Below are 10876 nucleotides of genomic sequence, written 5' to 3'. Positions count from 1 at the left end.
TAATTTGAGTTTCCCAAACTTCCCTTAGGAGGCTCTGTAGAAAGCGTGCCAGCCGGGCGGATCTCCTGCTGAGGGTCCTCTGTGTGCAGGTGTGCCTGACGGTGCCATAGAGGTTGAATTGCGTCTCTGGAGCTCTGGTGTCTCAATCATCGATGGGGGCTTAGGTCCCTTGTCGCTTTTGCCATCGCTGGAGACAATTACGATTCAGTAGCAGGTGATAACTGAAACTCAACTCTAGCCAGCAGCCCAGTTTGAACTCCTTAAATCTGGGTGTACTTAAGTAGTGGACATTCTGACAGCCACTGAAGGAGGAAGAACGAACCCTGGGATCATCACAAATAGTCCCAAGCAAGTCCATTTGTTGACAACTTTATCCAAGAGACCACATTCTCTACAGACCTCTCTAAGCCAGACTAATCCCCTCCATGCCACAGAAGTCTTTCAGTTGGGGGGACTGTAAGGGAGTACAAGCATAGCAGGCCTCAGCAGGCAACAGTTCTGGCTCTAGAACTTTCCAGTCATCCGTCTCCCAATCTGTCCTGTAAAGAAATGGAGTTTTGGACCCACGGAATCATCAAAATGCTTAAAACTGTTCTGAAGAGCTAACTCTTCTCATATCATCTCAGTTTATGTCTTTTTTTTCTTTTTTTCTTTTTTGTTAAGGCAACAAAAATAGTAATGACCTTCCATTGCACTCTCTTCCTATATTATACCATTGCCTTGAACATCATATTTTAAATATTCCAAGCGGCAAGAGAGAGAACACAGATCTCTGATCCAGTATGAAATAGGGCACGAAGCTTTGTAGTAAGCTGACAGAAGGAGACTGTGTGGCTCCAGGCCTGGGAGGGAAAGAAGGATGGACAAGGTCAATGGACAGTGAGAAGATGCAGACTGAGTAGAGGATACTCGTTAAACATGGGTGCAGTTACCCACGGAGTTCCACACTTAGGTTTTTTTAAGGTGATAATAAAAGATTGCAGAGGCAACATCTTAAAATAGTCATTGCATCTCTTATTTATTGTAATTTGTGTGGGTGTCTTGCCTGCAGGTGTGTCTGTGTAACACATACATGCAGGGCCAGAGGAGGCCAGAAGAGGATCCTGCACTTCCTGGGGCTGGAGTAATAGACGGTTGCCAGCTACCACATGGGTGCTGGGTATCAAACCTGGCCCAGTGAGCGAGCAGCCAGCGCTCTTAAGCATGGAACATGTCTCCAGCCACAGAGGCATCGTCCTGTCCATCCTAACGAGAACCAGGAAAACTTAAAAAGAACACAGGGTGGTAGTGTAACTTTTAATCCGAGCAGCTGAGAGGCAGAGGCAGGAGGATTTCTGTGTGTTCCAGGCCAGATGGGGCGACAAAGTGAGCCTGTCAAAAATATTTAAAAATCTCTGACTTCACAAACTACAGCTGCAATTCACCACACTCCTGGGTGGAACCACAGCAAGCTGTAAAGTGACACATGAGAGTCACCTGTGACAGGGGCTGGAGTAGCACTTTGGCTCCTCAACACGTCTTTGCTGTGGGCACCAACATCTATTTAGAAGACCCAGACTGATATTTTTGTGGCTCTACTGAGACTCTCGATTATGAGGACTGCTGCCAGTTAGCAAGTCCTAATACCCCAACCTACATTTCGAATCTCCTATTCTGACATAGATCAGATTCAGAGGAAAAGATTTACAGGCCCTCGTGTCCGTTTAGGCTCCTTAACTCTAGCCCTCTCCAATTTTATAAATCCCGAGTTGTTTACTAAACAGTTTAAATGTTCTAGCTTTTCCAAGCTGTGGTTCATCTCCCACAGGTTTCATTTCTATGTTAGGACAGAAGCGTAGGGATATCACAGGATTACTCCTATAGAGGCCAAATCTGCCTCCTCCCTCCCACCATTGCTAGAATTGAGGGCCACAATTTACTCCATAGGTAGCAGTTCTTTGTGAGAGTCCTCTGTAGATCAGAAAGGCAGGGGGTTCTCTGCCTCCCTTCTGGCTGCTTGGGTACAACAAAATCAGGGGTAGAGACGCTCGGTGGCTAGGAGCACTTGCTGCTCTGGCAGAAGACCTAGGTTCTGTTTCCAGCACCCACATGCTGGCTCACAACTGTCTGTCACTCAAGTTTCAGGGATCTGGTGCTATTTTTTGGCTTCACAGGGAACCAGGCATACATGTGATTCACATACTTACATGAGACAAACACTCACAAGTAAAATTAAAATTTAAACAATTTTTAAAAGTAGGACGAGTCTTAGCAACAAAAAAGCAATGCTAAGGTAGGCAAGCATCAGCGCGTCTTTGACGGGGCTGGGGCTAGAGCACTTGCCTACCTCACTCCAGGCCCTGGGTTCAGTCTAAAGTTCAAGAAGGAATGACATTTTTGACAAAGGTGTGAGGGATTAACCTTTCACTTTGGAGATTGTACTTTGAGTTCATCCTGCTCTCGACTAGTTTGAAATGGCACAAGAAGGAAAACAAAAACAAAACCCAAAAACTCTGCCCTAGAAAATGTTTTGCATGGGGAATACCACATGGTTATATTGCTAGTGGTAATTTCAATTGTGCATGGTTAAGACATAAACTTGGGCCTTTTATAAAATGCTCTGGGAAACAACTTTAATTCTAAACTTCCCTGGTTTGTTTTTGTTTTGTTTTTGTTTTCTTTTTTAAGACAAATCATTGCTGAGGAACCATAAGGCAGACATCTTTGATTCATAGACACCTTTAAATTGGGAAAGTCAGAGATAGAGATCCACAAGAAAGTCACAAAGAACAGGAGAGGAGACCGCCACAGGAGTGACACTGGGGTACACACATGGAGGATATCCCAGGAGTTTCCACCAATAGACATGGCCAAGCTGTGCTTGGCAACTGGGTGGCCCTATCAAAGAATAGTACTTATGGTTTGGAATCTGGGCAGGGACACCTAAAGGGCTGGCTGGCCCTGCACTTGGCTTCACTTTAACTTTACCCAGATTGCTGTCCCTTCTACTCCCAGCAGAGGCTTGTAGAGGAGGTGCTCCTGAGATACTTGGGTGTGTCTGCACTTGGCTTTGGGGATTGTTCCGCCAGCCTTCTGTGCATGCTAGCAGAAGCTAGCTGTGTGCAAAGACCTTTTAGGGCACAATGGTTCTGGAAAAATCTACCATCATATGCTTTGCTCCTTGAGACTGATGGAGAAGAGAAATCACCACTAATATGACAAAGCATCCTGACTTAGCAAGAAATGTCACTTCAGCACTGAATATCCTACATCCCAGGAAACCTTGCAGCCTTTGGGAAAGTGAGTCTATTGGTCAACTTCCGCCCTGATATGTCTTGCCAGTTGACACAGAGGTCTGCCTAGCTAAGGAAAACAATGTCACAGGAGCTTTTTATTCCACCAGTATTTATTTCCACCAGTGGAAATCTTCAGGCTGTTACTCAGGAGCCCACCACAGCTGCAGGAGTGGGAGAAGTGGCCATAGCATCCTCTTCTCTTCCCCAGCCTAGGAAGTAGAGTTCTGAAGGAGGCTGCCCCAGGAGTGGGGATAAAGTGCTAGAGCCTGGACAGAGGCAGACACTGTTCCCTCCAGCCAGCAGTGATCAATCCATCCATCAGTCGCTTGTGGTTCTGGGTCCACTCACCTGCAAACATGTAGATGACCTCACCTTTTCTTTTCACCAACATTTGTTAACCCTGGCTAGGTGGTGTCCCTTCCTGTAGGAGGCTGAAAGGTCACACGTTTCTGGCTTTAGCTTCACTCCTGAAACTGCAAACAGAGACTCCTCTGCAGGAAGGAAAAGAGAAGAGCGTCGATATAGTATTTCCTGAACTCTTCTGCAATACACATATTTTGTCTACCTGTTCTAATATCTATTACCCAAAGAGATGTCAAATAGGCAGACTTACTCCTAATTTATACTGACTCAGGGTACGTTACCAAATCTGTAATAGTTGTCAAGTGTTCCCTATTTAATTCAGTTCAGTGCACAATTGCCAAACACTAGTGGATGAAATTGGGGATGGCTCTGGCACCCACGGTGAAGAGTCAGAGCGGTGTGCTCTGAGTGTAGACTGTACTCCCAGCAGGCCGGGCAGAGAGCAGCACATGGGTTAGATATCCCAAGGAAGGTTTAAAACCTTGTCAGATACCTTCATCCCTAAAGATAGTCTAAATAAACTCTAAGGTATGACTTTCATAAATTAAAAAAAAATTTTTTTTGAAATATTTTTATGTAGTACCTACATCCTTACATCCTTACAAAGACAGATGTTCTTTGACTTACCATGGGGATATATCCTGGTAAGCCATTGTAAATCCTTGGGTTCAATACCCAGCATAAAAGAAAGACAATAAATACCATAAATCAAAGTCTACTTTTTGAATTTATTTTTTATTTTATGAGTGCAGGTATTTTGCCTGTATGCATGTCTGTGCACTGTGTGTGCAGGACCTATGGAGGCCAATGGGGCATCAGGTCCCCTGAGACTGGGGGGATAGAAGTACAGTGGTGTTGGCGCTGGGAATGGAACCTAGAAATTGGTCCTCAGGAAAAATAGCTCTTGCTTTTTTGACTACTGAGACATCTCTCCAACTCCATCAAAAATGCATTTAGTAGGGCTGGAGAGACAGCTCAGCAGTTAAGAGCACTGGCCATTCTTTCAGAAATCTTGACTTCAATTCTCAGCACCCACATGGTGGCTTACAATGGGCTATAACTGTAGTCCCATGGGATCTGATGCCCTCTTCTGGTGTGTAGAAACACATGCAGACAAAATACCCAAAATAAACAAATACAAAAACGCATTTACTAAGACCCTATCTCTCTCTCTCTCTCTCTCTTTTTTTTTTTTTTTTTTTTTGGTATTTCCTTCATAGGGTTTCTCTGTATAGCCCTGGCTGTCCTGGAACTCGCTCTGTAGACCAGGCTGGCCTCAAACTCAGAAATCCACCTGCCTCTGCCTCCCAAGTGCTGGGATTAAAGGCGTGCGCCACCAGCGCCTGGCTAAGACCCTATCTCAAAACAACAATAACAAGCATTTACCATACCTAACTTATGGATCATCAGAGCTTAGCAACACTGGACACTGCAGAATGCTGGCTGTTTCCACCTTGTGACTGTGCTACTGGGAACACAGAACAATCTACCATGACCCAGTGTAGAGAGAGTGCATTGCTAGACCCCAAAGTGACCAAAACTAGAAATAAAGGCATCCCAGGGGCCCTGGTTCCAGAACTATTGTGTCTCTATATTACACCTAATGTGGTACATACTGTGTAAATAGATACATAGCATCTTAAAGAAAATAATGACAAGAGAGAATTGGCCTATGTTAGGCACTTTCTATGGTAAGACATACTTTGCCTTGAATATGTGGAGTTGTTTGAATCTGAAACACACAGGTACAGTCATGGTGCCCATGGGCATGGAGGCCCATTTTATGGTTTCTACTGAATGTTTTCACCCCATGATAACGTCGAGACAACTCTTAAATGAAAGCCCTGCCCATCATGGAAGTCTGTATTTGGTTGGGAGGGCACCCTGGCAGTTGGCAGCTCCAGACACTTGTGTTTAGCACAAACCTGCTGTCTCTGTACACTCAGTGAGGTGATGAGCCAAATCCTTCCAAAGTTAATGTTCAGTTAAGGGACTCATCTGCACAAGAGGGGAAAGAACTTCTCAGCAGATAGCTGTGAGCTAAACACGGACGAATGTGTGTGAGATGCCTTCCACAGTTCCTGACAGGAAGTAGGCACTGAACAATTGCCATTGCTGGGGCATGAACAGAGCAGAGCGAAAGCCCCGTCACCAAGTGTGTGCACAGAACTTGCTCTCAGCGTCCTCACACGCAGGCCTTGTTTTTCCAGCTTCATGGTCTGAATAGCTCATAACTTATCAGAGACAGAGCTTCTATGTTCGGCACACCAAAGGCATAACATGCGTAATGATACCGTTTGCTTAAAGCTGTTCACAGCCAAGGGGAAGGAAGAAGCCTGCACTGTTGGCTCTGCCTTGCTTGGTCTGAACTTCTCTGCATCAATGCTGAGGGAAACCCTGTAGTTCTGACATCTTTTGGGTTAAAATAATAGATTTTCTAGGCTGGAATGGGGAGGAGGATTGATTCTTGCTGATCCAAATAAGACAATTTTCACAGGGATGCTATAATATTCTTCCTTGTACTCTTCCTCGGCTCACCTCACGGCATAAACAGTTAAACAGCTAAAACAGACATTGTGTACACTCAGCAGACTCTTTGTCACTCAAATCCAAGCTGACTTAGGAGTCTGTTTCCAGGAGAAATCTCTTCCTGCCTTGGAGACAGTGGCATGAAAAGCTTGGGTCACCCTAGGGCTTCCTTGCCCCTCAAAAGCAGAGATAGGAGTGGGGTGGAAGAGAATAAGAAAGGGAGAGGGAAGGGAAGGGGGGTGAAGGAGAGGAGGGAAGGGGGGAGGGGAAGGGAGAAGGAAGGAGAAGAGGGGAGAGAGGGAAAGAGGAAGAGGAAAAGAGAGAGAGAAGAGGGAGAGGGCGGAAGAGGGGGACACTGAAGGAAAGTAAAGAGTGAAGAGAGAAGAGAGAGGCAGAGAGAGAGAGAGAGAGAGAGAGAGAGAGAGAGAGAGAGAGAGAGAGAGGCTGAGAGAGAAACTAATCAAAAGGATTCAAGTTGGCTGTGGATTGCCAGACTCTCCTTCCTAAGTCACAGTAAAAGAAAATGTAAAAGCAGGGAAGAAAAAGATAGGAAGGGAAGGAGAGCAGGCGGGAGGCGCAGCGGCGCTCCCTCAGTGATCTCAGCCAGGCAAGCCCTTCCACTCCAGTGACTGCTCATTAGCTTCGTGAATCTGACAGCGTAATTATCACAGCTGCTTTGCGCTTAGAATAAATAAATACGAAAGTGGGTGCTTAAAAGTTTTTTGAGAAGGGAAATTCAGTCATCTAGACTGTCGGTAAGACAAGTTTATTTAAAACTTTTAGATTCTTATGTATTTAGATCATTTCAGAGGAGCTAATGAGATAGTTGTCTCTCAGTCTAATTGAGTTCCTGGGCTCCTGGCAGCTGGCTGTCACCCCTTTCAAACTTTGCTTTGACGCTCTTCCTTAGAAATCCGATCCCAGTGTCTCCGTTTACTCTCTGGGTGCTGATAACCTGGGAAGACCGGTGCACTGGAGTGCAGAAAGTGACTTAATAGGATTGGGGTGCTGGATCACCACCACAGGAAACGAGATAATCAAGTGTCCCTCGGCCGTACTGGCTAAAGGAGAGATGGAGAGTCACAAGGAGCTTTGGAATTAAACTAGCCTTGCAAAGTGTCTTTGCTGGTCCTGTGATTTTTGTGCTGTCCTTGCACATCATCAATCTGTCAGCCACAGCTGCTCGGTGTGTTTTAATTACTCAGAACACACGCTTCTGCATGAGAGGGCCAGGTTCTTGGCTCATGTGGAGATATAGCAGCTTCATATTGTCAAAGCCCAAGGGGTCGAAGGGCACCTTAAACTGAGGTTGCTAACTAACACAGAGTGCACTTACAGCTCAGACTGAGGCAAGGGACACCGCCATCTCCCATTAAAGCAGATGGTCTTGTCTTTTAAAGTTAATTACTACCTCTGTCTTTCCTCTCTGTCTGGATCTTGGCTCCTAGAACCACACTTACTTGAACCCTTGTATTTAGTGAGCCGAAGGTTTCATAAATGTTCAGTTCATTCTAGGTTAAAAGAAACTAGTGTTAACCCACTGTGCAGATGGAAAAAATCAAGGCTTATGAAGCTCAGTGGTGCATCTGGGGTCTGGGAAACGAAAAAAAGAACAAGAAAATATAGGCCTTTAATTTCCAGTCCAGAGCTCAGAACCCTTTGCTTTAATTCATTCTTAAAACTGAAAAATGGCATCACCAGCATTGCAGAAAATTCTGAAAAGGAGGGAAAATGATCTGCAATATTCTAGAACATTTTTACTCTCTCTATTAACTTTCAGTTTTGTTCACATGCAAATAACTTTCATAACTACATTATAATAGGTCATTTTGTATTCTCAATTTTGTTTTTGGTTTTTGATTCAATGTCTTGTCGTATATTTCTGGATGGCCTGAAATTTGCTATATAGACCAGGCTGGCCTTGAACCCACAGAGAACCACCTGTGGCTGCCTTCTGAGCGCTGGGCTAAGGGCATTTGCTGGCTTTTCTCTTTTCCCTCCTCCCTTCTCCTCCCTCCTCCTCCTCTTTCTTTTCTATCCTTTCTCTTCTCTCTCTCTCTCTTTCTCTCTCTCCCCTCCATTTTGAAAGATGGCATTGCTATGTGACCTAGGCTGCCCCTCAAATCCTGGGATTAAGGTCCTGTGCCCTCAGGCTTACTTTTCTGGTTTTATGTCGCTTATGGCCTTATGTGCTTCCAATACACTTCACACTCCTGTGAGCAGCTTCAAATGGTACTCAGCACTGTGTGCCCAGGCAACACTTTAATGTTTATCTAATCCACTCTCCAGGGCTCAGTAATTAAATTGTTCATTGTTTACTTTGTAATGTTCAAACCATTATACATACATATATATACATACATATATATACACATTATATATACATATACATATATATATATGTATCACATTTGCATACATCCAAGTTTTGTTTTGCTTTGTTTGTTTTTTGAATCGGTATTTCTCTGTATAGCCCTGGCTGTTCTGGAACTCACTGTGTAGACCAAGCTAGCCTAGAATGCAGAGATCTGCCTGCTTCTGCCTCCTGAGTGCTTGGATCAAAGGTGTGCACCACCATGGCCTGGCTTGTTTGGTTATTTTTAAGCTTGCTTAATTGTTTAGCCCTATAATTTCAGGGATAAATGTATTTTGATTAAAAAATATGAGCAACTTTGTGTAGCTCTTGTTGCATAGGTCGGTTGAATCTGATATTGACGGAAGGCACAGTCCATGATCCATACTTCTGTCAGCAGAACATGCTTAGATTGGCACCTCACCTGCACTGGGAATCATTGGACTAAAGGGGAAGAAGCCTTAGGAGTTATTGGTCTTATCTAGACCCCGCCCCAAGAGCTGTCTCCGTGTGATGTGTGCTTCTTTGCTTTTGTTTCTGATTGAATAAGTTGCCATTTTATGCCTTTCTCCCGTTTTTACTTGATTCTTGTTTTTCTTGTACAATGGTTACAGAGTGAAACAAAAACAGTGACTGCCATCGAGTAAGAACTCTTAAGACCCAAGGGTGCTTGTCATGGCATCATAAAGAGTGAGTAAGAGCAGCAGATGCTGGGACCTCACAGCACAGGGGAAGGGGTCACTGGTACTGGGATGTGAACATTGAGGTGTGAACCATTCAACCTGGTGACTTCGGAACCTTTCCCAAAAAGGCTTTACAATAAACAGAGCAGCAATAAGCTGGGACTAGGGGTGGACCTTGACTCTAAAACAGTCTAGCTGCAATGTATATGGAATGAATTTTGGGGAGGGTGGGCTGGAGCCTCATGTGAGTGAGCCTTGGGTCCTCCACTTCCAACTAGGTGACTCCACTATCAACCCCAATCTCCACTTCCTTTTGTTTGAGCCAGTCTTCCTAGGTAGGCTAGCCTAGCCTCATCCTTGCCATCCTCCTGCCTCAGTCTCTTGAGTACTAAGATCACAGGTGTGCACCACTACAGTCTGGCAGTACCAACTTTTAAATCTGTGATATGAGAGTAGTCATTCCAGCCTAGGTTGAGTGAGATCTACTTAAAGCACACAGATGCCAATAAAGGGGACTTTTTCTTCAGTGTCAATATTTCTCTGTGATAAAGGAATAGCTAAACGGCCTTGAGGGTCCTTTTCCTGCCTAAGGTCTCATTCTTTCCTGAATGACTTGTCTTTACTTAAAGACTCTTGGAACCTGTGATGCCAGTAAATGTAACCAGCTTACACAGATTTGGTGGGATTGAGGCTTAACTGAATGAGGTACTTCCTAGCGACACAAATATGTGCAACATGGAAAGCCACATCTCCATGTGTTGGCAATGTGTTGAAGACACCTTTAAAGAAGGAAGTGACTAAATGTGTTACCCTAGACACTTCCCTATTTGCTTCTTTTATGGTTTATTTCTCAATTTTTTATTACATTTATTTATTTTGTGTATGTGTGCCTGAGGGGTATGTGAGGGTGTCTGTGCTCATACCACAGCACCTGTGTGGAGGTCAGAGGACAACTGGAAGGAGTCAGTCCTCGTCTACCTTGTGGGGTCCAGGGATTGAATTTAGGTCATCAGGCTTGACAGTAAGCACCTTATCCACTGAACCATCTCATTGGCCTTCAGTTTGCTTCTTAATTGCTTTTAAGATACTGCTCAATAAACAATTTAAAAAGTAGGGAAGGGGTCTGGCAAAATAGTTCAGTCTATAAAGTACTTGCTGTACAAGCATGAGGACCCACATGAACACACATAAAAAGTCAGGCATTAAGCCAGTCAGTACATGTCTTTAATCCCAGCACTTAGGAGGTCAGTGGTTCTAGACCAGCCTAGTCTGCATAGTGAGTACCATGACAGCCAGAGATACACAGAGAAATCCTGTCTTGAAAACAAACAAACAAACAAACAAACAAACAAACAAACAGAAAATTTAGGCATGGTAGTAAAGGCCTGTAATTCTAGCCCTGGGGAGGAGGCAGATGCTTGAGGCTTGCTGGTCAACCAGACTATTCTAATCTATGTGGTCCAAGTCCCAGTGAAAGCCAGTGTCTCAAAAAACAGTTATCATGAGAAACAATAGATCACCACATACATACATACACACACACACACACACACACACACACACACACACCACAGAGAGAGAGAGAGATGAAAGAAAGAAAGAAAGAGAGAGAGAGAGAGAAAGAGAGAAGGTGTAGAGACACACTCATGATCCTCACACTTCGGTGGTCGAAG

At 44.5% G+C, this 10876-nt stretch overlaps 1 protein-coding gene across 2 annotated transcripts in view; it reads right to left on the bottom strand.

Annotated features, from left to right (window-relative positions):
* Positions 1-635: 635 nt before the first annotated feature.
* The window catches only part of Cdk15 (cyclin dependent kinase 15), a 96599-nt gene continuing 86358 nt past the window's right edge, over positions 636-10876 (bottom strand). For both annotated transcript variants that reach the window (XM_028765761.1, XM_028765762.1), the window contains exons 13-14: positions 3648-3766; positions 636-842 (exon numbers count right to left, since the gene is read on the bottom strand). In XM_028765761.1, the coding sequence (XP_028621594.1) occupies positions 3657-3766 (110 nt within the window). In that variant the 3' untranslated portion in view covers positions 636-842; positions 3648-3656. The remainder of the gene's footprint in view (positions 843-3647; positions 3767-10876) is intronic.

The sequence above is a fragment of the Grammomys surdaster genome, unplaced genomic scaffold (assembly GCF_004785775.1).
Source record: "Grammomys surdaster isolate TR1022 unplaced genomic scaffold, NIH_TR_1.0 165, whole genome shotgun sequence".
NCBI classification, from domain to species: Eukaryota; Metazoa; Chordata; class Mammalia; order Rodentia; family Muridae; genus Grammomys; species Grammomys surdaster.
The sequence above is the reverse complement of the archived record's forward strand: the minus strand, read 5'-3'. Positions and strand labels throughout refer to the sequence as shown.